The sequence below is a fragment of the Euwallacea fornicatus genome, chromosome 31, assembly GCF_040115645.1.
Source record: "Euwallacea fornicatus isolate EFF26 chromosome 31, ASM4011564v1, whole genome shotgun sequence".
Lineage (NCBI taxonomy): Eukaryota > Metazoa > Arthropoda > Insecta > Coleoptera > Curculionidae > Euwallacea > Euwallacea fornicatus.
The window spans coordinates 884097-911736 of NC_089571.1; the positions used below are offsets into that span (position 1 = coordinate 884097).

General features: G+C 35.0%; 1 protein-coding gene across 2 annotated transcripts in view; it reads right to left on the reverse strand.

Annotated features, from left to right (window-relative positions):
- LOC136348127 (protein espinas-like) overlaps nt 1–26902 on the reverse strand; it is a 242359-nt gene extending 215457 nt beyond the window's left edge. The window contains exons 1-5 of one of the 2 annotated variants that reach the window (XM_066298727.1): nt 26704–26902; nt 21746–21882; nt 20880–21187; nt 20452–20830; nt 20061–20390 (exon numbers count right to left, since the gene is read on the reverse strand). In XM_066298727.1, coding sequence (XP_066154824.1) covers nt 20061–20390; nt 20452–20830; nt 20880–21187; nt 21746–21840 — 1112 coding nt within the window. In that variant the 5' untranslated portion in view covers nt 21841–21882; nt 26704–26902. Of the gene's footprint in view, nt 1–20060; nt 20391–20451; nt 20831–20879; nt 21188–21456; nt 21509–21745; nt 21883–26703 lie in introns of those variants that run through there. The other variant, XM_066298728.1, reaches the window with a different exon arrangement.
- Between the last annotated feature and the right edge of the window lie 738 nt (nt 26903–27640).

The window sequence follows — 27640 nt, forward strand, 5'->3', positions numbered from 1 at the left end:
TATGGAAGGTAAGAATTCGCAATTCTCGCAAAACCGAATGCGAATTTGGACACACGTCGTCACCTTATTGTGACTTTGGTGGAGGGAGACGTCTGTTATCAACTCACCCTGATAACCGTATATTCGGAGATAAGAGCAACGATCAAACACGTAGATAATACTTTGTTCGCCCCTATGGAATGTACATTACGTCACGAATATCGCTTAGGTCTTACGAGATCAAATTGGTGATTTTCCTTTAGGTGCGCGCTCCTTGTTAGGCGATTTTAGAATACTTTTTTTAATTGTGCTAAACGGCATTGACGGTTGACAGTTTGAAATTCAGTACCAAGCTGCACGAGGAAAATAGAAAGAACACAGTCGGTCATATCTGCATACTCAAAGTAAACCGGTAATGGTAAATAATTACTTGTTTTTCACAGATTTTTTGCCCTAAACTACAGTAGTGGAAATAATTATAGCAACTTTTTAAAATAGCAAGTAAAAATGTTATTATAATTTTTTTTGCAACAACCAGTAGTCAGAAATTAAAATATGATATTCTTTATCAATTTTAATCATTTTTAACAAATATTTATTCCTTTTTATAATTTACCTCAAAAACAGTATTATGAATTAAAAAAAATATATAGCAACTTTTAACAATTAATTTATTTGCGAACTCAAATACATAACTTTATGAATAAAAATTTATATTTTGTATAATATAATAACCTTTGTTTTTTACAATATCATGGCATCTATTAGGCATAGATTTAACTAAGTCTAAAATTACAGTGTTGTCAATATATTTCCAAGCTTTTTCTATTTCGTTGTACAAAGCATTTAGATTAGAATGATTTTTAGACCTATCTTTTCTATCTACAATCTCCCGTAGGTTTTCTATAGGGTTTATGTCCGGGCTTTGGGACGGCCAATCCAATAGGAAAATGTTTTCTTCACGAAACCAAGCTGTTAAATAACGCGATTTATGTTTTGGATCATTATCCTGCTGAAAAAAGTATTTTAGGGGCATAATGTCATCAGCACAAGGAACCATGTGCATCTCTAAGATATCACGATACATGAATCGATCCATATTTCCTTCAATTCGGTGCAGTGGTCCCATCCCAAAGCCCGAAAAACAACCCCACACCATTACCGATCCTCCTCCATGTTTCACCGTGGGGCACACATACTTTGGATTAAGTCGCGTGTTAATCGGACGTGGTGAATAAGTCATACCGTCACTTTTGAATAAATTGAATTTCGATTCATCGCTCCATTTGACTCTTTTTCAATCATTGATGATCATGATGAGAAAATGGCAAATTGGAGACGGGTTCGTCTGTTTCTTTCGGAGAGCAGAGGTTTTTTGCCCGTATTCTGGCAAAAAGTTGGGCATCTTTTGATCTATTTCTAATAGTCCTTGCTGTGACGTTTACTCCATAATTTGTCGAAACATTCGCACGAATCTCGTCTGATCCCTTAAAAGGGTCTTCTCTACACAACTTGATAATTTGTTTATCTTGAAACTTATTTGTTTTTTTTTTGTCTTCCTGGATTTTTTCAAGCTGTCTTCTCTCCCGACAATCGGTAGCGTTTCATAATACGGGACACAATTGATTTGTTTATACAAAAACGTTGAGCTATTTTAACCTGTTTTTCTCTACTACAATAACACTGAATTGTACGATTTCTCATATCTAATGACAAAGTTTTCGTTCTACCCATAGTGAAACAACCTCAAACAACTGCTACAAAATGATTGAACCCGACATCATACAAAAGAAGATAAATTCTTTCAATTTTAAATAAAAGTTGCTATATTTGTTTCCACTAGTAAATAATGTTTTTGTGTCAAATTCCAGAGATGGGAATATAGCAAAATATCTTGGCATGACCCTTGATGCTAAACTCAGGTGGAAACCACATGTCAAGAAAAAATGTGAAGAGCTTAAATTAAAGTACTGCAAAATGTACTGGTTACTGGGTAGACATTCAGCCCTGTCAGTATATAATAAGCTTTTGCTATGTCAACAAGTCCTCAAGCCAGTGTGGACTTATGGTAGTCAACTTTGGGATTGCGCCAGCCAAAGTAATAGAAATATGATACAAAGATTCCAAAATAAAGTGCTGCGAGGTATTGTTGATGCTCCGTGGTACGTTCGCAATGACAATCTGCATAAGGACTTGGAAGTGGAACTTGTCAACAACATAATCAAAAAGCATGCCCAGCAACATGAACAGCGGCTCCATCAGCACATCAACATTGAGGCTCTCCAGCTCCTGGATAGCGGTGGACTGATTAGAAATTTCAAAAGAGTGAAACCATTCGAACTAGTATAGACATAGGGCACATCAAGACAGTGTGAAACATTACTGACAGAGTCAAAGTGACTATCTGTGGCTTGGTGCTTTGTTTCTTTTTTGTTTTCCACGTAGCAAATTAGGTCAGAAACAAATAGCCTATTAGTGTTCATCTACTAGATCGCTATGTAAATAAATAAAAAAATTTAAAAAAAAAATAAAAAAAAATAAAAAAAATAAAAAAATTAAAAAAAAAATAAATAAAAAAATTCCAGAGATAAGGGCAGAATGCGTTAAAGTACGTTTGGACAGATTACCAATAAAATAATGTATTTAATGATGGAATCGCCATCTGTGTCCCAAGGTGCAAACTAATTTTGAACCTTTTTAAAAAAAGTTGCTATAATTTTTTCCACTACTGTACATGTACCTAATGTACTTTTGGAGCTCCGGGAATCCGATTTTTGTACGAGCGTGTGAGAACGAGAATAAGAATTTTCCCTCGGTGAAATTGGCGAACGATATTTTTTGACAATTCACCGTCAACAAACAACTCACTTTCACATGTTCTCACAAAATCAAGGCCTTCAAAGGTTAGTTAGTTCAAGTTGCTACATGAAATACCACTATGCTGTAAAGGTGACAAATATCTATTATGAATTCCTATTTATCTCTAGGTCCATACATCATCAAGCAAATTGCGCATCTAATCGTTGCTCCATGTCGTGTTGCGCAATTGCATTACCCATAAAGGGCCGATATATTATCAAATAAATTGCGCAACACATGGCATTGCCCAATAATGTGCGAATGCAACAAATTTCGCAATTGCATATGCAATATGTGCGTGCACCAAATGGCGCGTTGTGCAGGTTCCTGGGTGCACAAGATGTGTCCGACATTTTTTTTAAACTGGTTCAAACAATTGTGCAACTCCGCGAACACTGCCGTACACTGGCAAATTACTGGGTAACAGTATGGGTTGCACAATCTCTTTGATAAGGTCTGCCCCTTTTAATAGTGTATGACTCCTAATAATAATTTTCTATAATAATGATTTTTTAGATGATAATTTTAAAATTACATGGCGTCTGCAAATTATGATAGGCTAATTATTAACTAATAACATATTTTAGTCCACATAAATACGTTTTTTTTTTTTATAATTAATTTGGGTTGGGCGATTATGCAAAGTTTAGTTTAAGCCTCTAATCAAAGCTATTTGATATAGGTATTGATTAGTCTTGGTAGATAGAGCCTCAGAGATGACATTAGTTTGAACGACTTCTTTCCTTAATTAATATTTTAATATAGTACATTAAATGTTCATTTTAATGACCCTTAACTTTTAAAAATACTAAATAGGCGCATTGAACCACATGGTTATTATACGGCTCTGCTTGTACAATCCCGGTTTAAGGTCATTTTTCGTGAATTAAATGGAAACCTACTATACAAGGTGTTTCAGAATAAGTCCGCCCGCTGCCCACTGTGGGTTCCCGTGCTCGAAGTGGGAAATAAAATTTAGACGAACGCGGGTCCGTTTTCGTTTCCTGTCTGAAATACGGGGTGATAAAAAATTATGATTTTTTTAGTTTTCTTCTGATAAGTCCGTCCTGGCATTAAATACTTTTATGAAAATTGGGGAGCATCAAATAGGTGTAGACACATATTTTAAGGGATTTTTTTAAATTTCATCAGAGACTTCCCCATTCATGTGAGCTTGAACGCTTTAAACGAAAAATATGATACCACTGAAAGAAAAAATTCTAAATGCTTCATATGCTTGTGAAAAAAATCTCTTGAATATTTTCCATAATGTTAATCGTTTTCTTGGGAAAAAAAATAAAACGTAACAATTTTACAACTGAGAAATCGAATAATTCATCCGTTTGACTCAACAAAAAAATACACTCAAAATTTTTCAAATAGTGCGCGATAATATGCGAAAAATGGCCGAGGCATGAATTCTAGCAGGTAAAGGGCATTTGCAAAACCTTCAATAATTGTTCTTTTATAAGTAACGTAATGTACCTACGTTAGCTTTGTTGTTTTAGTATTAGTTAGCAAATAGTGTTTTTTCCATGAAAATAATTACCGTTGTGAAAAACATTCAAGAGATTTTTTTTGTAGAAATATGATACATTCAGAAAGTATTTTTTTATCAGTGACACATCACATTTTTCGTTTAAAAAGTTCTGGGTCACATCAATGGGGACGCCACCGGCAAAATTTGAAACACTATTTTGCCCTTAAAAAATACAGTCACTCAAAAAAGTATCCGTACAGCCGAAAAAAAAATCTGTAAACCGTAACTTTTGACTGATTTTGTTCAAATTTTGTATATTGAAAATTCAAACCGAAACTCAGTTTGCGTAATTGAGCAACTTTTGAAAATTTAACTTTTTGAGTGCTTTCTAGCGTTTAAAAAAAACTTCTTGTGCGGTGGAAATTTTTCAATGTGGTTTTAACATTCTTGCAGAGAGTATTTTTCTTCATATATCCTGAAAATTTGATCAAAATCGAACTTCAAATAAGGGAGTTGCAGCTTTTTAAAGTCGTCAAAAATGTCAAAGTTTCGTTATTTTGCGCGAAAATCGTCACTCTTTGGCGTTTTTGACGACTTTAAAAAGCTGCAACTCCCTTATTTGAAGTTCGATTTTGATCAAATTTTCAGGATATATGAAGAAAAATACTCTCTGCAAGAATGTTAAAACCACATTGAAAAATTTCCACCGCACAAGAAGTTTTTTTTAAACGCTAGAAAGCACTCAAAAAGTTAAATTTTCAAAAGTTGCTCAATTACGCAAATTGAGTTTCGGTTTGAATTTTCAATATACAAAATTTGAACAAAATCAGTCAAAAGTTACGGTTTACAGATTTTTTTTTCGGCTGTACGGATACTTTTTTGAGTGACTGTATGTCTTTACATCTACTTTACGTTCCACAGTTTTCATATAAATATTTAAATATTAAACTTACTAAAAAGAAACAAAAAGAACAATAATTATTTTATCAATCTGTCTTTCAGACAATGTATTATGAAATATTTCATTTTGCGTCAAAAAATGTTTAAATTAATTAACCAAATTTCAGTAACGGATTGTGTGAAAATAATTGAATGCAATTAAGTTTAACTAAATTCTTCTCTCAGCCCAAGATGTAAATAAGAAATATTTAAGGTCGATCCATATTATCCATCCGATCACAGTCAGATCCAATGTTATTACATTCATTTTGTATTGTTTATCCATATTAGCACTCACGGTCAAGTTACGGTCAACGATACAAAACGGATGTTAGAATATTTGACTCGACCGTGACCAGATCTTGATCGGTTCATGCTCTAATCGATAGGATAAATCATCCTTCGCATTGTATTGTTGAAGGATTATTCATATTATCGGTCAAGTTACGGTCAAGTCAAATATTGTTAAGTTTATGTTGTACGGTTTATTCACATTAGCGCGCACGGTCAAAAAATTTAAACCGATATTGCAAAATTTGACCTGACTGCGACCAGATCAGTAATATGAATCATCCGTTTACTTATCTCACAGCAATAAGTGGCAATACGGTCTCCATTGTTTTCTCGATCTTCTTCAAAGAAGTACGTCCAAGATGCAATTAACTTTTTGTGGCGACTATTTACTTGACTCTGCAGTTTGTGTAAATAATGATGATTTGTACGCACCCAATGAGGTTGCTCTCAAAAGGACAGTTTTTAATCAGGAATTAATAACAGCACGTATTATTAACATCCGACAAAGACAAGAAAATTTCGATAATTCACATTCAAACAGTTAACGTAAAATAACTTAACGGTCAGAATGTAAACAAGAACGACGATGCATGAACGCAATATGATATTCAGTGGGGCCAACATAGAACCGAAACATAATTCATAATCCACTTTTTGACCGACGGCTACCTAAATCGGAGGAGACTTACATTATTATATCCACACAGGGGCAATTAGCATCAAATGAAACACAATACACAAAAAAATAAAAATAAATGAGAAAAAAAATTTCTTGCTGATTCGTTCCAGTTGCCACCACCAATGATGATGCATTATGACCACGAGTCGATGGGGTCAATCGATTTTTCTTTTGCTTAAAGCACAGATGGATATGACCACCGCTTTGGGTTGACGTTTAGTAACCCAGGGGGAAACTTTCGTGGATAGAAATTAAATTTTGTGACAAATTGCCTAGCAACTGCCAATGCAAATTATTAATCCAACTGTTGGATATGTGCATTTATTGTATATATTCCATTGAGTGTTATGAACAAAATATGAAATATAGGATTTTTAATCATCCGCAGTGTAAACTCTGTGTCAAATTAAATATTTTTCGCCCAAATAGAACTATTGGCTAACTGAAAAAAAGCAACGAAATAGTATACCTTTTATCCGATATTATTAAAATATACAGTGGTGGCCACAGAGATAGGACCACTTCAAAAATTTCAATTTTTCACTTCTTCACTCAAAAGATACAAAATTAAAATTAAAAAAATATATAACACATTTAATAATAATAAAAATAATCCACAAAAACATATTTTAAAGAAAAATAAATAAATTTCCTCAATGGAAACAATTTAAGCAAAATAGACATGTGGTCATAAAAATAGGACCGTTGAAACATTTTCAAAAAAAAGGAAAAAAAGAAAAAAAAGAAAAAAAAACAAAACTATCCACCGAATATTGCCTAACGGCTAATACTTGGTCGCTTCTCCCTTTTGCACAATTACTGTGTTTTAATCTTTTAGGCATTGACCTTATTAAGCGCTGGCAGGAATTCCTGTTGGACTATGGACCACAGTCCTTCCCTGTTTTTGATCTAATGACGCCTCACAGCAACCTTAAGGTATACCCAAAGATTTTCAATAAGGTTCAGATCGGGTGACTGTGAAGGCCACGGCACATCCGAAATCGATTCATGGTGAAAGAATTGTTTAACTTGCATGTTTCAGATCATTATCTTGTTGATATTTCGAAATTGATGGCATTTCTTCCGGAGCATGTGGCAGCATGATATCTTTCGTTATTTTAAGATATTCTTCTTGGTTCAGGATCCCTTTTATCCAGTAAATCGGACCAACACCGAACCAAGAAAAGCAGCCCCACAATTTTATGTTATCACCTCCATATTTAATGGTTCTCAAAGTAGGTTTTGGAAGCAACTCCTGTTTTGCTGGTCTTCTTACATACCGTCGACCATCCGAACCAAACAAATTAATTTTTCTTTCGTCCGAAAAAAGGACATTTTTCTACATTTTTATATTATCATCTTTGTTTTCGAAACGACCCTTTCGAGCCACTCGACCATGGAAATGAACTTCCTGCAACCTTCTTGGGATAGTTCTGGAACTTATTTCCAATTTTAGGTTCTTTTGAACTTGTTTGGAGCTCACAAAAGGTTTTTTTTGGGCTTCTCGCTTTATGTGGTGGTCAGTCAGAACCACCATTGTTTTCCTCTTACGACCACGATTTTCCTGTTTTCCTTGTATTTGAAAGCAATTATTATCAAGGTTTTCAATCTTCCTATTTTTCGAGAGATTTCACGAAGAGTATTGCCTTCATCTCTAAGTGTCTGTATGTGAATTCTTTCGGCTAAAGAACAGTGATTTTCACGTTCCATCTATTAGTTTATTAATCATTAAAATGCATTAAAATGCTTCGAAATGATTAATCAGACTTACTATTCAATTGCTTTTCTATTGAATGAAGAATTATGAAAGTTCTAAAAAAATAGCGAGCTTTTAACACACTGGTCTTATTGTTATGACCACCTTAACTTTAACTGTCTGAACGAAACAGGGGAAGTACAATTCTAGTGTAAGCCAATTCCCCTGGTTTCTGCTGTCAGATACAATTATCAACATTGTAGAAATTTAGGACCTTAGTTTAAACGAGGTAGAATAAGTTTCAATAGGCTTTTTTCCATTTCTTAGACCTGAATTAGTAGTGGTCGTACTTCTATGGCCACCACTCCATGCAAACATGAACATAGTTCTGGCCAAATATAGACGAACAAAACACTCTAAGCCTTTCTGACATTGACAACATTTTTATCCTAAGAGTGTCACTTTGGTAGATACAGTAATAGTGAAAAGTGATTTTAATTTTTTTTAAAGTCACGTGGTATGTGAGCCAGTCACAGATTGCGACGCAATTTCTATTAGCAAGATCTACTGTAGGCATGATAATTAGAAGGTGTCATCAAAGGGGAGATGTATCGATTTAAAAGAAAAGCCAGGTGGACCCAGAAAAATTGACGAAAGACCTGCTGGGGCCATTAAGACGACGTCCATTCAAGATTCTTTTCTCTCCTCCAGTAAAATAAAAGCCAAAATTGGGTTGCCTTTAATAATTTCCAGGACAATTAGGCGTAAGCTAGTAGAGGCTAATTTATTTTCCAGAAGACCCGCCCCGAAGCCGCTGCTGTAAAAAAAATTAAGGCCCAATTAAAATTCGCTAGAGAACATGGAAATTGGACAGTAGCGCACTGGAAGCGTGTTTGTTTCCGTGATTAATCAAAGTTTAATTTAATTTCTCCAGACGACATTACACATGCACAACGTCCGTCTAATACTCGCTTAATGCCAAAATATACAAAACCTACTGCAAAGCACTGGGGAGGTTCAGTGTTACTCTGGGGATGTTTTTCGGAATACGGAATGGGCCCACTGCATAAAATTAAAGGAATAATGGACAGATTCGTGTATAAAAATATTGTGGAAACTCAAATGTTGCCTTATGTCGAGGAAAATGTGCCTTTGCTATTTTTACTTTCCAACACGACACCGATCCTAAACATGCGTCAGAGTTCGTTAGAAGATTTTTGCAGAATGAATTGGTCCCAGTTAGGACGTGGTCCTTACAATCCCCGGATTGTAATCTAATAGAAAACCTATGGAAGATCCTAGGCAACAAAATTAAGACATGAACAAATCGAGATCTGCTAATCTCGACTTCGCAACTCATGGACTAGTAGGGATGTGTTTATTATCGAACGTCTTATAGAGTCAGTGTCGAAAAGACGCAGCAAAGTATAAAAAGTAAGGGAAATCATATTAAATACTGATTCATTCCCTCGTTTGATGTATTTTGTTTCTAAATATCATAAGGGTTCGTATTATTTTTTATATTAAGTGTATTTTGTTCATCTATTTTTGCAATATCCGATAAGAGATGTACTATTTTGTTGCTTTTTTCGGTTGGATATTCAATTAGCTATTTAAATGAAAAATGTTATTTACTTTGACACAGGGTTTATAGTGTGAATTATTAAATATTCTATATATTATACAGCGAATCCCAAAAATATTCGGACACGCCCTTTTGACATATTTCACGTGCCCTAATTAAACATATTAATTATTGTTTTATTTTTTTGCATCAGAAATGTCCCTATCAATCATCAATGTAGGGTTTGCATGAAAAAAAAACATGAAACTGTAATAGTTTATATTTCACTTTCAAGAAAAAGTCTAGAGAACCATTAAACGCACAACAACATGATTCATAGCAAAAAATGAATTCCTACGCATTTGGCATGCATTTGTTGCTTGCTAAATGCAGATATCGCAGAGTAAAGTTAGAAATAATATCCATCATGGGTCGGGTACCAAATAAAATTAATGTTAATTTCGATAAAAGGCAATTTGTAATATTTCATTACGAAAAAGGTAATTCCCATAAAAAGATTGGGGAAAGGCTCCAATTAAGTAAGGGCACAGTTGGAGACGTAGTAAAATGTTATAAAAATGACGATAGAATACTTCCAAAGAAACAAACAGGTCGATCAAAATTGTTAAATGAGAGGGACAACCGGTTCATAATGAGAACCATTAAGGAAAGCCCTAAAGTTAGTGTCCCCAATTGAAGACGCTATTGGAAAATCATTTCAATAAGTTAGTTAGTACTGAAACCATTCGTCGGAGTATCAGAAGTCATGGATATCATGGCAGGGTATGCAGGAAAAAACCATGGTTGAGCACTAAAAATGTTCAAGTGCGATTCAGTTTCGCGAAAGAATTCATTTTCAAACCAGATAATTATTGGAACGATGTAATTTCTTGTGATGAGTCGAAATTTCATATTTTTGGCTCAGACGGACGTCAAATGGTATGAAGGAAAGCGAATGAAGAACTATAAAAACAACATCTTTGTCCAACGGTAAAACATAGAAGAGGTTCAATTTTGGTTTGGGGTGTATATCATCACTAGGAATCGGTGAATTAGTTTTCATTGATGGCATTGTGGACAAAAATGCATATTTAAATATTCCAAGACAAAATTTACGGAAAAGTGCGGAAAACAAGGGCGCATTAAATCCGTTCAAGCTGTACCAAGACAATGATCCAAAACGTCCATATTGTTCGTGAATGGCTGTTGTACAATTGTCCCAAGGTCCTTAAAACCCCTCCCCAATCTCCAGACTTACACCCGCTGGAAAATGTATGGCATTATTTGGAAAAGCAACTCAGAAAACATGTGATAACATCAAAAACAGTACTAAAAACCGGGTTGCAGGAAGAATGGATTAAAATTGATTGAAATTATTTAAGGAAAATTGTATCTTCTATGCCTAAACGTTTGAAAAGTGAGGTTGAAGCGAAAGGTGGCCATACAAAATACTAATTTAATAAATTAGGTTAATTATTTATCTTTAAATTAATTATATAAATATGGTAGTTATACAGAGTGTTAGAGAAATAACTTCCATAAATTTAACCAACGCTTAAGAACATAATTTTAAACAAAAAGTTTCTTATCACTAGGGTCGAAAACTCGATAATTTTTATTAGAAAAGGGGTTAAAGTTGGCAACCAAACAACTAGATTAAACGGTAAAATTTGAATAAATGTGTCAAAACGTGTTTGACAAGTACTGACTGCTTCACGTATAGCATTAAGTTAATTAAGAATGACGTTTCCAGAAGCAATTTGAAACCTAACTAATAGCTAAGACTTTACTGAAATCTAACTTGGCAACGCTGCTTTACACATAGTATTTATTCTGATAATTTTTTGCATTTCCGATGGGCCCAAATTGATTAGTGCACTCACTGACCTTTAATTTAACAGTTCCTGACTTAACTTCGATATAAAATAAAATATGATTTTGATCCATGAAGAGGCTTTACAAAATTCTGAAGGCGAATTTACGAGAATCGTTATCCAGAAAGGCAGCTTCCAGCTCGACAAACATTTGTTCAATGTGCCCGAAGACTTCTGCATTCAGGTAGCATAATGCCTAAATACCAAGGACGAGGTCGAGTGCGAGAAGTCCGTCCAGAAACTGAAGAAGAAATGTTAAACCTTATGGAAGAGGGTTCAACAAGAATGGAATTTTCACAATTTTCACAATTTTCACAATTGGGCGGAAGAAAACCTTCACGCAATAACCCAAAAAAAATTTCAAGATGAATTTTCGATAAATTTCTGGACTTGGATTATGGGAAATCAGCTTATAGGGTCACTTGTTTCACCCCAAAGATTAAATGGACAATACTATTTAAACTTCTTAACCAATGATTTGCCAAGTTCGTCAGAAAATGTGCCTCTTTAATTGCGTGCGATTATGTGGTATTTACATGATGGAGCTCCAGCACACGTAAGCCGTCCAGTTGTCGAGCACTTAAATAGTAACTTTGGAAACAGATGGATAGGAAGAAATGGTCCCAATCGTTGGCCTGCCAGATCTCCAGATCTTAATCCTCTGGATATTTTCTTGTGCGGTTTTATGAGAAATTTAGTTGACGCTGGCGAAATAAGGGATGAAAATCATTTGGGGCGACGTATTTTCGATGCTGCCGATCGTATTAGGAATATTCCAGGGATTTTTCAGTGTGCGGGAAAATTGGGTAAAACGATGTCAAGTTTGTATATTTTCAAATGATGGACATTTTGAACACTTAATTTAAAAATCCAATAACAATGAAGTTGTGAAGTGAATGTGGTGATAAAGTAATGGAGTGATGTTACTACATATGTACATACATAGGTAGGTGCTATTAACAGTTGACAATAATAACTTAAGGGAAGTAGTTTTATCTAACTAATGAAAAATTATTTAATTTTTTTTTAATTCATCCTTTAATACTTTAACAAAATACCCATGTAAATACGTAGTTAGCGATCAGAAGGAAAAAATCGTGCTTAAAAACATAGTTTTTGTCGCTGTTTAGTATCAAAATAAACCAACACACGATTTTAGAGGTACAACCAATTGGTTGCCAATTCTCAGAAGAATAGCATAATTTCCGATCTGTTTTCCCGGAAAATGGTTGGATTTAGGATACCTATTGTAGGGAGCTTTTTTGTTTAAAACGATGTTCTCGATAGTTGGTTAAATTTACGAAAGTAAATTCCCTAACACCCTGTATATTAGTTATTGCCGTCCGAACATTTTCGTGACGCGTTTAACGGTTCTCTAGACTTCTTCTTGAAACTGAAATATAAACTATTATGATTTCGTGTTTTTTTTCCTCGTGCAGATACCTAAATGGATGTTTAATGGAGACATTTGTGATGTAAAAAAATAAAATGATAACTAACACGTTCAATTAGGACTCGTGAAATCTGCGAAAAGGGCGCGTCCGAATATTTTCGGGGTCCACCGTATTTATTCGTCCACTTTTGGCCAATACCGTGCGTTCTTGAAAGTCTCTTACACAGGCCATATTTTTACATTCAACGTCAGGTCGGCAATCAGTTGACGACAAACGACAATCGACAGAAGCCGGGGACAAAGCGAAAATTGAGAAGAACGACAGTTATCGGAATATGGAACGAGTCGGATTTCAGGTTTTACGCGAGCTTTTATGGACCGGTTTCGAGACACAATTGGAAATAGGTTAAAAGCCAACCGAGTACTTTACCGAAACTTATTCAATAACGGGGACGCGCTCATCGTCTACCCGAAACCCTATTGGGCGGCGAAAGCACGGGGCTCAAATCTGAAGAATTTCTTTAGTTTATGGCAGAGTACTGAGATCGTATCGGGGTTTTGGTGGATATTTCGCAATCATGGTGTCAAAAATGTCCAAGTAATGAATGAAACAAATCAAGATCGCCTGTAAATATATGATAAAGGGTGATGATTAAGAAAATCTCCAGGAGGCTCAAATGTCACGGGCATGTCTTGAACAAATTAATCTCTTAATCTGTTGTTAGTCAGATGTTTGATGGTAAATAGCGAATGTTTTAATCGGGGCCTTACATTTACAATTCATCGCTCATTACGAGATTTTTTTTTCAATGACCACTAGTTATTTGCGAGATATTAATTCATATAAATTTCAAATACAATAACGGGAAAAAGTATTTACACGCCGTTTCATTTGGAATATAAAAAGTTTTCCAGAACCGAAACTATTACTTAGACTTAACTGCGTATATATATAGAAAATAAATCTCATAGCCAGGTTTCTTAAATAATATACAGAGTGCAACATAAGTAGCGGCTTTCCTTTTAGTACGACATAGCCCTCAAAACACTAAACAATATTTGTATATAAAATTTTTTCCAAATCTCAAAAACAACCGAAATATGCACCTATGAAAGTTTTAATAAGTACTACAGCTTTAGGTACTACTCACTCCGGGACCGGCTACGAAAGGTGTTCGAAATTGTCTCCATTGGTTTCATTTGCACAAACTGCTGTTAGAAGATGACGGTTTTCCTCTAATTATTTCTGCAGCGTTTTCCATCTGTTCAAGCAATTCTTCCACTGTGTTAATTTCACTCGTAAACACTAAACTTTTCATGTAACCGCACAAATAAACATTACATGGATTAAGGTCTGGCGATCTTGCGGGCCATTTTATTGGTCCGTTGCGATCTATCCACCTGTTAGGAAATTGATCGTTTAAAAAGTCCCGTACTTCGCGCCTAAAATGAGGTGGAGCGCTGTCACGTAAAAACCACATAGACTGTTTAACATTTAAAGGCACATTTTCAAGAAGTTCAGGCAAATTATGTTAAAGAAAATGGAGATGGTCTAAGCCCGTCATTCGATCTGGAAGACAAAGAGGTCCGATGCTATTGACCATGCCGGCCCAAAACATTTAAAGAAAATCTCTGCTGGAAATTAGTTCGGCGAATAGTGTGAGGATTTTCCATTGCCCATGCGTGCGTATTTCGAAAATTATTTATTCTGTTAAGGGTAAAAATTGATTCATCCCTTACCACAATAAACTTAAGGAAATTTTCATTATGAGCGGTTTCCTGTAAAAGCCATTAACAAAAGTATACTCTTGGGAGATGGCATTGTGGCATTAACGCTTGAACTCTTTGCACGTGATAGGGATAAAGCTGGCTTTCATTTCAGATTCTCCACACTGCCATTTGAGATGTAGGAACTTGCTCTGCGATTCTTCTAGTACTGATAGTTGGATTGTCCTGAACGATATCTAAAACATGCTCCTCAAGAGGCGTTATTCTAGGTGGTCTAGGTCTTCCGGCATGTCCACCATGCATTACAGTTTGGTTTCCGGTTTCACGAGCTCTTCCAACAAGATAAACGAATCTACGGGCTGCAGGATGATGTCTTCCCGGAAAGCGGTCAGCGTACAACCGCGAAGCTGCGACGGCACTCTGGTGACACTCCCCGTCTATCACCAACACGTCCACCAATTCGTGATTCGAGTGATAGTGGGCCTTTGTCACTTTAGTAGTATGAATAGTGATAGTTTATCAAAATAACACCTGGAGGTGAACTTCACGACTGATTTTTAAGCGGCGTGGGTAAATCGCATAAAAACAGTAAACATGAAATGTTTTTTGCGTTTTTGCAATGGCTGATAATTTTTTGTGGGACATTTTATTTCCTTTACACTGAATTACTCTTTTATGCAGGAACGGATTTAGATTTTACACAAAAATCTATTAATACTCGTCTGCGCATGTTTCGTTTTGTTTTTGAGATTTCGAAAAAACGTTATATAGAAATATTGCTTAGTTTTTTGAGGTCTATGTCGTATGAAAAGGAAAACCCCTACTTATGTTATACCCTGTATAATTTATTAACAAAACGAAAATGTGAAATGGCAAAAATAAATTATGTTGAAACAAGCATGAAATGCAATAGGAAAAAAGTATTTCGATGAATATTACGAAGTGTACCAAACAACAAACAAATATTATGTTGTTTTGTCGGGTATCCTCGAGACTTTATTATTGCTTCCAGCCATCTAGGCATAGAATGAACTAAATTTATAGTAACTTCGGGAGAGATGCTCATCCATGCATCCATTAGCTTCCTTTTCAAATCGGTACGGTTGTGTATGGTTTTTTTGCAAATTTTTCTGTCCAATTCTTTCCGCAAATGTTTAATAACGTTCAAGTCGAGTGACTGCGGGGATGTTACCAATGCATGGGGACTATTGTCAAGAAGCAGTTCCCTTACGAAACGCGATTTATGCTTAGGATCGTTATCTTGTTCAAAATGGCACGATCTTCTATATTCAATTTAATGGCGCTTGACGCAAATAATTCTTTAAAATGTCTAAATAAGAGTATTGGTTCATAATATCATCTATAAATACAAGATTTCCAACACGATTTGCCGCAATACATCCCCATACCATCACATTACCTCCTCCATGTTTGACTTTAGGCTGAAGATTTTCCCTGTTTAGAGTTGTACCTTTCTTTCTCCAAACTAGTTTTTGTCCATCCGATTCTGAAACGCTAAATTTACTTTCATAAAAAAATATAAAAAATTCCCAAAATTCACTGGACTTGTGTTTATGAGCTTTTGCAAAATCTAATCGCTTCCTTCTATTCGCATTATTAATTATTGATTTATGACATGCAGTTTAAGCTTTGAATCTTTCCTTTTTCAATGTGTTTCTCACTGTTCTTGGTATTACAGGCTTCCCCGTTGCAGATTCTAAATCTCTGAAGAAAGTTGTTGAACTTTCAAATGGGTTCTTCTTAATGGTTCCGACAATAAAGCGCTCACCTCCGTCACCGAGTTTTAAAGGTATGTTGGGTCATTATTATTTTGGACTGTCTTTGAAATTTTAAATTGGTTTATAGTCTATATGACACTGTCGAATGGTGTCTACCCATCAGTTTTCCTTTTTTTTTTGCAGACTTTCCATCTTTATAAAATTTAATAATTAATTTTTTTTCTTCATTTCTTAATTCCTTAGATTTTGGAACCATTATATCAAAAATTTAAGTGTTTGTTATCTCAATGAAGCAGCAACTGATTCTAAACTATCGCATTAAACAAATCGCTACAAATTGTTTGTTTTTCCAGAAGAAGCAAATTATTTAAAAAAAATAGCAGTCGCTTGCATCTAAATACCTTTCTCCTATTGCTTTTCACACTAATTTTATTATAATTTATTTTTATTGACTTTTACATGTTTTTATTGCTAATAAATCTAAACTTATTTTTATATGTACGTTGTTTAGTGCAGCTAATATTTTAAAGTTTTGGACATTTGTCCTCTTCGTGTGAAGCGGTGTCTAAATACTTTTTTCCGCAATAGTAGGTAGAGCAATATTTTTTGTGCAACATTCCATACCTCTAAATTTATTTCTTCTTGAAAACTTGATGATTTTTGAAACATTGAGGGGAAACCTAAACCACAAACGTAGAACCTTGATTAAACCGTTTACTTTATGGCGCTGACCATCGGATATTTACAATAGCTACAACATGAACCTAACCAAAACAGGCCTGGAATATTTCCATACCTACCGGAAATGTGTTTAACAATTACCCTTCACATATGTGAGCTTTCATAAAGAAAATGATGGAGAGTTGTGTAAGAGTGAAAAAATATGTTGGAATGTTGTTTATTAATTCTTTTATTGTAAACATATGCCCTCGGGAGCACGTACGACGCATTGTGCTGGGGGAATAACGCATTCCCGATTCATGAAAATAAATCAGCGTTCCAGAGATTTAATTTTTTTTTTATTTTTAAAAAACCTATTTGACACATACATATACAGTGAACCAAAAAGTATTGGCACATTTGAGATTTTTCAAATGTTACAAAAAGTCTAATTAAAAAAAAATACTAGTTTAAATATTTTCAGTTACTTATTTCATAATAAAAATCAAAAGAGTTTTGGTGTTGTAGGGCTGCATCAATTAAAAAAAATATATTTTTGGGGCTTAGAAATTATAATATTTTGTCATGACTCCTTTCGTATTTATCACCGCTTGTAGACGCCTGGACATAGACTCTATCAAATTGTAGAGTACATTTATGTCAATTTTAGCACATTCCTCATGTAGCACCTTTTTCAAATTTTAGAATGATACTTTGTTTTTACGAAGTTTCAGGTCGAGGCGGTGCCACTGATTCCCCATCAGATTCACATCCGGAGCCTGCGATTGTGCTCTTAATTGGCGCTAGACATTACAGAACAACCCCATTCGTTCGTTTTGAAAGCTGTATGTTTTGGGCCGTTCTCTTGTTGAAACACAAATAACTCCTGTAGCTTTATTTTTTCGGCATTGGCCAGCAATTATGCTGCGATATATCAATACATTTGAGGGCATTCATAATACCATTAGTTAAAAGCGAACTTCCAACAACACTTCAAGACGTGCAGCCCCAAACAAGAACACTCCTGCAATCATGCTTCACTGTGGCTTTTAACATTGTCGACATTGAGCGCCATATTTGATTTCCGCCATAAAAATTTTCTCCCATTCGATCCAAAAATTATACTTTTCTAAAAATCTAACGGCTTTTTCCCATGCTTTTTAGCAAAGTTTAATATTTTTTCCCGTTGGTCTCAGAAATGAATGGTTTCTGTCTTTGCGTTCTGCCATAAAAATTAAATCTGTGAATCGTATTCCTAACAGTTTGCGCAGAAATAGTCTTGCTAGAAGTTGAAGCAACGTCTTGGGCAATGGCGGAAGCAGAAACTGTAGGATTTTTCTGGTCTGTTCGAAGAATTGTCGTTTTTCTTGGCGATTGAGTACTTTTGTCTACCAGAACATGGCTGGTTTACAACCATACCCGTTTCTTTTTATTTTTTTCATATTTTTGACACTACTAAAGCTGAATGATAACTGAGACACAATTTTTTCTATAACTTAAATCTTGGTAATGTAAATTAATTATGTGATTACGAATATGATTGTATAACTCTGCAATTTTCGGCTCATTACCCAACCAATTATAACAACATATAACAAAAACTAACTGAAATGTCATTTGAGAACACATCATAAGCCATATAGATGCATTTTACCTATATTTAAAGATATTAATTGCAGTAAATAAACTCTACAATCATTTTGTGCAAGTGAGCCAATACTTTTTTGACTTGATAAAAACTGTTAATGTATTTTTTTAAATTGATGCAGTCCTACAACAAGAAAACCGTATTGATTTTTATTGTAAAACAACTAATTGAAAATATTTAAAATATATTTAAAAAAAAATAGGTCAGAATGTTAGTGATATTTGAAAAATCAGTGGCGTGCCAATACTTTTTTGAGCCACTGTATGTGTATGTAAAAATCTGTCTGTTTGAACGTATCACGTTGTATCAACCAAACAGTTACAGGTCTTACAAAACTGAATACGTACTACTTATTTTGATTTGTTTACGGTAGATTGGGCATGGATACCGCTAGTGATGGTGAAAGGTACCTGTCATGTGTCAACCTGTCTCCTAATGGGATGGAATGTATCAAATACGTTAATCCCCATCGACTCGGTTGTTCAGAATGAAAAACATGTCCAATTATTTAAGCTACACTGCAGTTGTCATCCTTCTGTCGTGGCTCATTTACACTAAACAAAGTTTTAATTTAAACTCGCACCTGACACCATTAAAGTTGCGAATGGGTGTGGCGCCCTCTGTCGTCGAAATGAATCACCTCGATTAGTCATTCTGTTAACATGTCAACCCTGCGGCATTAAGTTGTTGGATGGGGAAATGTAACTCCTTTTAGCTATGATGGCCCCCTTGATTGCCATACTTTAGCCAAGGGGGTTTGTTGTGAATGTGCATATACACTTTCGTTTTGTTCTTTGTTCTTCCACATGATTTCCCAAACTGTTTCTGGATAGGCGCAATTTCAATATAGTCATTTAGTTTTTCTGTTGGTTCTTGCCTTATACCCTGGTATTCTTTATAGCGTAAGCAATTTATCCTTAGCATAGGACTAGACATGTTTCCGTTCAGCCATCTAAATTTCGATGAATATGGTTATGGAATCGCAGTGTGCAATTTTAACTATTGTTAATCTCAAAACGGCTTAAATTTTACATGTAGTTTTTATCGCACACGTAAGACAATGGAGTTGCCGTCAAAAGTATGCAAATCTTTACCAGCAGCACCCCCAGAATCTGTGTCTATAAAAACGCATCTACGGAATGAACCTCCTATAGTAAATTTTTAAAAGCACTCCCCCGAGAACAACATCTGAAATCTTGTCGCATTCAAATATGGAAGTCTGGAAAAAATAACCGCCAAGGTGTTTTGCATAACCGATATACGTTTTGATACGTGCGCCTCGATATTACGCATAAATTCTCGTCGATCTTCGCGATATGGAAATTTTTATGATTTAAATAGATGTGTCGAGACACCGAAATAAGCATTAAACAATAAAACACGAAAATAGCTCAAAGACAAAAATAAAGCGGGAACGTAGCTGACTAGAACTTCCCAAAAAGAAAGTACAACTTTCAATTCTATATAACCGTTAAAAATACCAATCTGTCATAAGTTAGAAAAATGCAAGTATATCCTCCACACTCACCTGACTTTAGCTAACTTGACCACTGTCCTGTGTGGGCTCTTAATAATCTTCCCAGTCGAATCTCCACTGAATCCCACTTTTTTCCCGATTGACGTAGGTGGCACTAACGAACAATAATCACCTCCGCTAACAGTACTATATGGATTACCCGGAAGTGAAGAGAAATCACTAACTGTCTTTAATAACGATTTCTTGAAAGCCACTTTCTTTGAACAATTTTTTTTGTGGTTTGCTGGTAAAGTCATTGTCTGTTCGAAATTGTCATAAAATCCTGATAGATTCTTGTCCGACAAGTTCTTTTGGAGTTCGCGTTCTGATTGGTCGGAGTACCTGGGGTTGAAGAAGAGTTACATATCAACATATTAAGAGGAAATGGCGCAAGAAAAGTTACCGTCTTTGCGGAGCTTTGTACCCACAGACGAACTCCTTGATCTCCTCATTTTCATCAATATCACTGATATAGTGCTCATTAAAAAACACGCTGTAGTACTCTGGACTAGTACTCCCTTCATTTTCCAAAATCCTACTGATGTTCTTTTCTGCATCCGCCCCTACGTACTTCTTTTGCAATTCCATGTTCAGTTCCCTAACCTCTTCCAGTTCGTCTAGAACTGAAGAGTTTCTGGACAAATATTTACTCTTTTGTTCTCTTATTTCTTTGCAACATTCCGTAGGGGCCAGATGTTGATAAGAAGAATAGCTGCCGGATAATTTTTCATAATTTTTGTGACGAGGAAGAGGGGACAGACCTAGCTGATCAGTCAACAACGCTGCAACTACTAGTTAAGAAACTCATTCAAAATCCATATCGATTGCTACCTTGGTGTACCGAGTTATTTGGTACAAGGCCTTCTCTATGGTACAAGTATGCCCTGGTTAAAATGGGCGACATAAACTCCCTCTCCCCCCTGTCAGTAAAGTCCAGGCTACAACTTCTGCCGCTCAAAACGGACGGTCTGGACTCGCCCGTATTCCTATTAGCCAAAATTCTACGGTATCCGATCCGGGAAGTTGTCAATATATTAGCCATGGGTGGAGGTGTCGGTAAAGGCAAGTCAGGCATTCGCAAAGGGGAAATTGACGATGGGTCGTGCAGGGTTTTGAATGGGGAATCTACCAGAGATGAGCTAAAAATAAGTTTACGAAGTTACTGTAAAATGAATAATAAGATATCGGAAACGCGTATGATAATTTAAAAAATAGGGGTGGGACACAAAAATTTGATTATTATTTAAATTTTTAATTTATAAGTCTTTAAAGAAGCTCTGCAACGAAAAGGGTGAATGGCAGATTATAATACCAGAAAATAAAGTGTAAAAAAGAATTTTAGAAAAAATTGCATAATTCGGCCATGCTTTTAATGCGATGTAAAATGTAAAAAAATGTGGAAAGTTACCATGTTAGAACTGGGAATTTCGTGATTTTCGAGACATTTTCGGAACCACTTAAAACCTGCGATAGATTTTGCATATATTTAAAACTAACATCTTGTCGAAGAAGAGTGCTTGAATAATATGCTAAATAAATTGTTCCATAAAGGTTAACTAAAGCGGTGTCATTTACTCAGGTAATCCTCAGTACAATTTGCCCTTTTAATGTCTGCTTCATCCCTCTGCCACCCACCCCTGCAATGCTTAATCAATCACATCCATCTTTCAAATCCGGATCATGTCGCCCTCTCCTACCTTTTGTGGGATGTCCCACCCTTAACTCTCAGATCCACTCGATCACATGAGGATGCGTCATTGTCTTCCATCATGAATATGTTGCATTGTTCCATAAGAATGACATACTCTTTGTTTTATAGCAATTTTGATCCATGCTAAAAATTATTGATAGAGAAAGGTGCAGGGACGATTGGTGAAGGTACTGTATAAACTGTGAAAGACCAATAATCACGTCTCCACATTATACCTATAACCATGCCTTTAACGATGCAAACCCCATTTCGCTTTAGTTGTTTTCGGCCAAAGTACATTATTGCAAAATTCTTAAACTACTACTCAGGGTGATTCACTAACAATGGCACAAGCGAAAAATGTGTTGAAAGCAAAAATTTTAATTTATTGTTTGGCCGTTGTTGTGAAAAAATTTAGGATAGATACTTGAAAATTTGTACAGTTATGTTTTCTTCAGTTGACAAATAAGATACGTTTTGCAATTTCCACGTTGTTAATAGAGGTCGCCACTTACGGTCAATTTTACAAAATATACACTTAAGAACTTTTTAGCTTGTAAGCTTAAATGTGAAATTTCATATAAAATCTGAAAGAACAATAATTTTTCCATTAATTATGCATTTTTGTTTCATTTCGATATCTTGATTCGTTTTCGAGAAAAATCTATTCAACAAACATGTTTAAATTTTATAATCCGAGAAATTAGGAACAAAGAATACAAGCCGAGAGTATTTCCATTTTCTTGCACGTGCAAAAAACACAACTTTACAAATTTTCAAATGTCTAACCTAGATATTTTCAGAACAAATGCAAAAAATTAATTAAAATTTTTACTTTCAACACCCAGTATATATTCGAAGCTATCAATTTTCGGATGAGGCATATTTTCTCCAGTCACCACCATTTGACGTGTAGTACCTCCAGCTTTGCGTTGTCCCATTGTTACTAAAGTACCTTGTACATGTTTCGTTGAACAGTTTAGTGGCAGTTTAAACCACCAATGCAAGTCAGACTACACAGGCCGATGAAAAAACCTTAATTTTTTTCGTGTGATAACATTTTACTTCGTGCACTTAAAAACAAGTATGAACCTCGTTGGTAATTAAATAAGTTTACTTTTGTTTCCTTTTCACAATGGTCAATGCACACATATTTCAGTTATTTCAGTTTTAATGGCTATTTAAAATTAAAAGTTTTTCATCTTTAAGAATTGAGGTTAACAAAGAAAACACAACTAAAATTCCGCTTTTTCATACATGACTATTGAACTTTTGTAGGTTCTTGCAACACGGTTACCTACAGTATCGGACAAAATTAAATTGATTTTAATCATTTTTTTGTAATAGTAAGAGGTAAACTAAAAATTTACAAATTTATACACAGTGTGAACCATACGTTTTGGGTCAGTCTGTAAAAAGTTTATTGATTGTGCGATTCAGCACGGATTTTTTCTTTTAATTATAGAGCGTGATAAACTGCACATTTGCCGCAAAAATGTCCTCGTTGATATAAAATTCAAGACCCAGTATGAGAGTTTCTAGGAGCAAAATTTTAATAAATCATATTAGCGATTTTTTTAGAAAAAATTAGTGTACGCCACTGGATTGGCCACCTCTCAAAACGGGCCTGTACAAATTTTTATCGAAAAATTTGAAGTAATAAAGATTTTGTAGAAGAATTTAAAATTCACACTGTCTACTTACGTCTTCTTATACTTTCTCTGGGTATATTAAGGTCCAAACTGGCCATTCTAATACTATTTCGAGAATTGTCGTTAAAATATTACAAAATTTCGTTGTTGTATAGAGAAAGTCCACGACGTCCATTTTGCCTCGTTACTTCGACTTCCCGGTCTACCTGGATGTCTGATGTTGAATTCCGCCGCGGTTTCTGCTGCCGAGCGCGCGTTGTCACCAACAGACGAACAGTTTCTGTTCTGTTGAACAGTCTGTTTCTGTTCACACTTAAATTTTCCATAATTATCACGATTAATAATTGAATTTGTATGAAGTACAAACAAGTTCTAATGTCGATGTTGACGTTTGTTGCGTTTGTTTGACAGTTAAACACTTCACTTGTTCTCCATGGCCGACTATGAATTTTTCAAAATAAATATGTACTGAGGGTGCAGTTTTAGTTCTTCTACAAAATCGTTATTACTCAAAATTTTACGATAAAATTTTGTACAGGCCCTTTTTGAGGGGTGGCCAATCCAGTGGCGTACACTGATTTTTTCTAAAAGAATCGCTAATATGATTTATTAAAATTTTGCTCCTAGAAACTGTCACAGTAGGACTTGAATTTTGTATCAACCAGGCCATTTTTGCTAAAAATGTGCAGCTTATCAAGCTCTACAATTAAAAAAAAATCCGGGCTGAATTGCGCAATCAATAATCTTTTTATAGACTGACCCCAAAACAAATGGGTCACACTGTATATTAAAAAGCATATATATCTGCGTTGTTATTATTTCGTGTATTTACCCGAATCACTGAAATATATTTTTTTATAGAAGATTTATGAGTTTTGGTTGATAAGGAGGGCGCCAAAATTAAAGTGACCATAGCAATTTTAGTATGCAGAGGTGCTTTATTGAAATATTATCTTTCCAATTTTATAATATTGCTCGTGTAAAATGCCATCCGGAAGACATTAGTCCAGTGATTTGGAAAAAAATATATTGAGGCTTATCAGAAGGAACGGTCACAGAAATTGATACGCGAGCACCTTAATTTATCAAAACAAGCGGTGTCTTCAACAATTAAAATTATCGTCTTCATGGAACTCTGCCTGATTTAAAATGAGGATGGAAACATTGAAAAACTTCTACCAGACTTCATAGAAAAATAAAAATGTTAATTAAGAAAAGCCCTTGGATGTCTGCAAGTAATATATGTGCTGAATTGGGCGATATTGACTTGTTTTCTTAAACGGTCCAGAGACGTCTGGTAGAATTTGGACTTCGTGCCCATGGACCAGCTGCGAAAACCATTTCTATCAAAGGAAAACAATGACGTTAGACTAATGTTTGCAACTCTTCATCTTCATTGGCCTGCAAAGGGGTGGAAAACGGTGCTCTTTAGTGATGAGAGCAAGTTCAATTTGATTGGTACTGAAGGATCTCAATATGTTCATCGTCCAATTGGGAAAAGGCTTGGTTCTGGGTACGTTTCCAAGTCCGTGAAGCATGAAGGTGGAAACATAATGGTTTGGGGCGCTATCTGTGCTTGGGGTACGGGTCCCATACATAGAATTATTGAGAAAATGGAGCGTTTCATGTACTGTAATATATTGAGAACAGTGATATTCCCGCATGCTGATTGTGAAATGCCATTATCATACGTTTTTCAGCATGATCACGATCCCAAACACACTTCAAGGATCGTAAAACAGTGGTTGAATGATAAAAAAATTAATGTTCTGCAGTGGCTCGCTTAGTCGCCGGATCTCAATCCGATTGAGAACCTCTGGGAAATCGTGGAAAAAAATATAGGAACCAAAAAATTCAGCAATGAAGAAGGACTTTTCAAAGAAATTGAAAAAATTTGGAAATCTATTGTTCCTGCAATAATCTGAAAATTGATAGAATCCATGACAAAAAGATGATAGATAATAAAGAAAATTGGACGAAATATTGATCAATTAGCGACAAATTCGTAGCAATTCAATTTTTTTATGAAATTTAATTTAATTATGTCGCATTCTATTGTTGTTGATTTTTGAATTTCACTTTTTATTAATGTACTTCAATTGATTTTGAGAATTCATACTGTTTTTATAATAAAAATGATTAACTTTTTTTTATTAAATTATTATGTTGAATAGTTTTTGGATTAACGTAAAAATATTAATATTTACTGGTAGTCAATTTAATTTTGTCCGATACTGTATATTACGTACTAAGAATTTTAAACAGCTATTATGCGCTTATGGATAGTACGCATTGATTTCCATAAGGGCAGGAAGGGTTTATGGCAGTACTTCAATAGTTTGAAAAATGCACATTTCAAATTGAGCCCTTCGTATAATTGAACTCTCGAATTTTTTTGCCGGAAAATACAAATTTATCAAGTGTAATAAAAAAATTTGTTTCACTTTTCGTACAATTATGGTGAAAAACAAAAAATGTATTTATAAAATTTATAGTTAATTTCGTTCTAGCTGCCACAAAAGCAAACTTTTCAAGTGAACATTTTTTTTCCATAGCCAGTTAGGTGAGAAAAATCAAGATGCGATTTGGAAAATTCCGACACAAAGTTTCTATTGATCTGTATCATTTATCCAGTACAAATAGAGAATTTTTAATTATGATTTTAGAATGAATTTTCTCTGATATTAGGATCACTCTATAAATCGAGTGTATGCTTTGGAATAATACCAACGCTAAAAAAGAGCCAATTAGAAATAGAGAATTATTACAAAAAGGTAGTCATAAAATTTATGGCGGTCTTTTATTGCTCCACGGAATAACGAGAAAATAATGAGAACCGTCTTTGACTTGATTAATAATAAAAGAGCTGGAATTTATAGTTTTTTTTATGTAGGTTCTAAAATGCTTTAGTGAGGGTGCTAATTTGATATCGAACAACTGATGGCAAGGAGTATCAGTTGGATGTGCTAAAACACATTAACGACAACAACAGCATTGATAAATTAAACCAATTACTGTGACTTTTATATAAATGATTTCACTCTTAACTAATCGGCCTATGAGACTCATATTTCATTATTTTCTAGAAACTAGAATAAATGTGAAACTGTACATTTTAGATTTTACCCTTCATCAAAGCTAAAAGATTCCAAATAACTGGCTTAAATGACTCGTCTTTCTTACGGCTTCCCCTAATCGAGGTCCGCATCATACGATATAACATCAACAATTTGGGGCACACTAAATGTACATTTGTAGATCTATTCGGCAAGGCACTAATATCCGAAATCATTGTAAAAGGACACGACCTAACCTTTCAGTTCCTGACGTCATTTACATCCATTCACGACCTTGCCCACGTCATTCTGACCTTGCTGGTGCGTGCGCAAATTCACTTTCCACCACATAATCAACATTTCACTTGAGAATTTTCACTAAAACTATCTGAAAACACTGAGAAAACCTGAACGTTAACTTAATATAACGGTTGTGTCCGAGTTGTGATTATACTTTGCCAGTGATGAGGGAGGGATAAACAACCCTCCGTCTGCGACCCCCCGGTCCGACGTCGGCGGGGTGGGAGGAGTGGGAAGTAAAGGGTGACTCACGTTCCGTGGGCAAGCGTACCCGCGTATCGATATATCGCTTGTTCGAATTTTAGTTCGATATCGAGGGGTTACAGCATTAAATTAATGTTACGCTACGCTTGAAAACAATCTACAACTTTGCTCTAAAATTAGATGCGTTAACTAGATAAAAGATGCCAGATAGGATTTTATAATGTGTTTAATAATATATGGAGTTTCACGCCAAAACGTTCATTTATCACTTTTTTCTCACTTCTAGAGGATTCAGTGATATCGACCAGCGATACATCATTAACTTGGTATAGTGTTTCTTAATTTAGTCGTCATTGTGCATTAACATACGAAAAAATATTCATAATTTGTTTGGTTTTCTTTACAATAATTTAGCCAATTAAAGCTTTTTTTTTTAATTCTGTTACTGTTATTATTTCTATGTAATTGGGTTAGGATATCTGCGGTTCGGTAGCTTTCGCTATTGTACATCTAAAGTACACAAAAATTTACTTTTTTTCTTGTCGTTCTGCAAAACGTTTGGGCAAAAGGTCTCAATTTTAATTTCTTCAAATCTTGTTACAGTTGACTCGGCAATAACGAGCCTTCCAGGGACTTCGTTGTTGGTTATAGGCGACCGAAGAAAAAATCTTGTTAATTTAAAATTTCCAT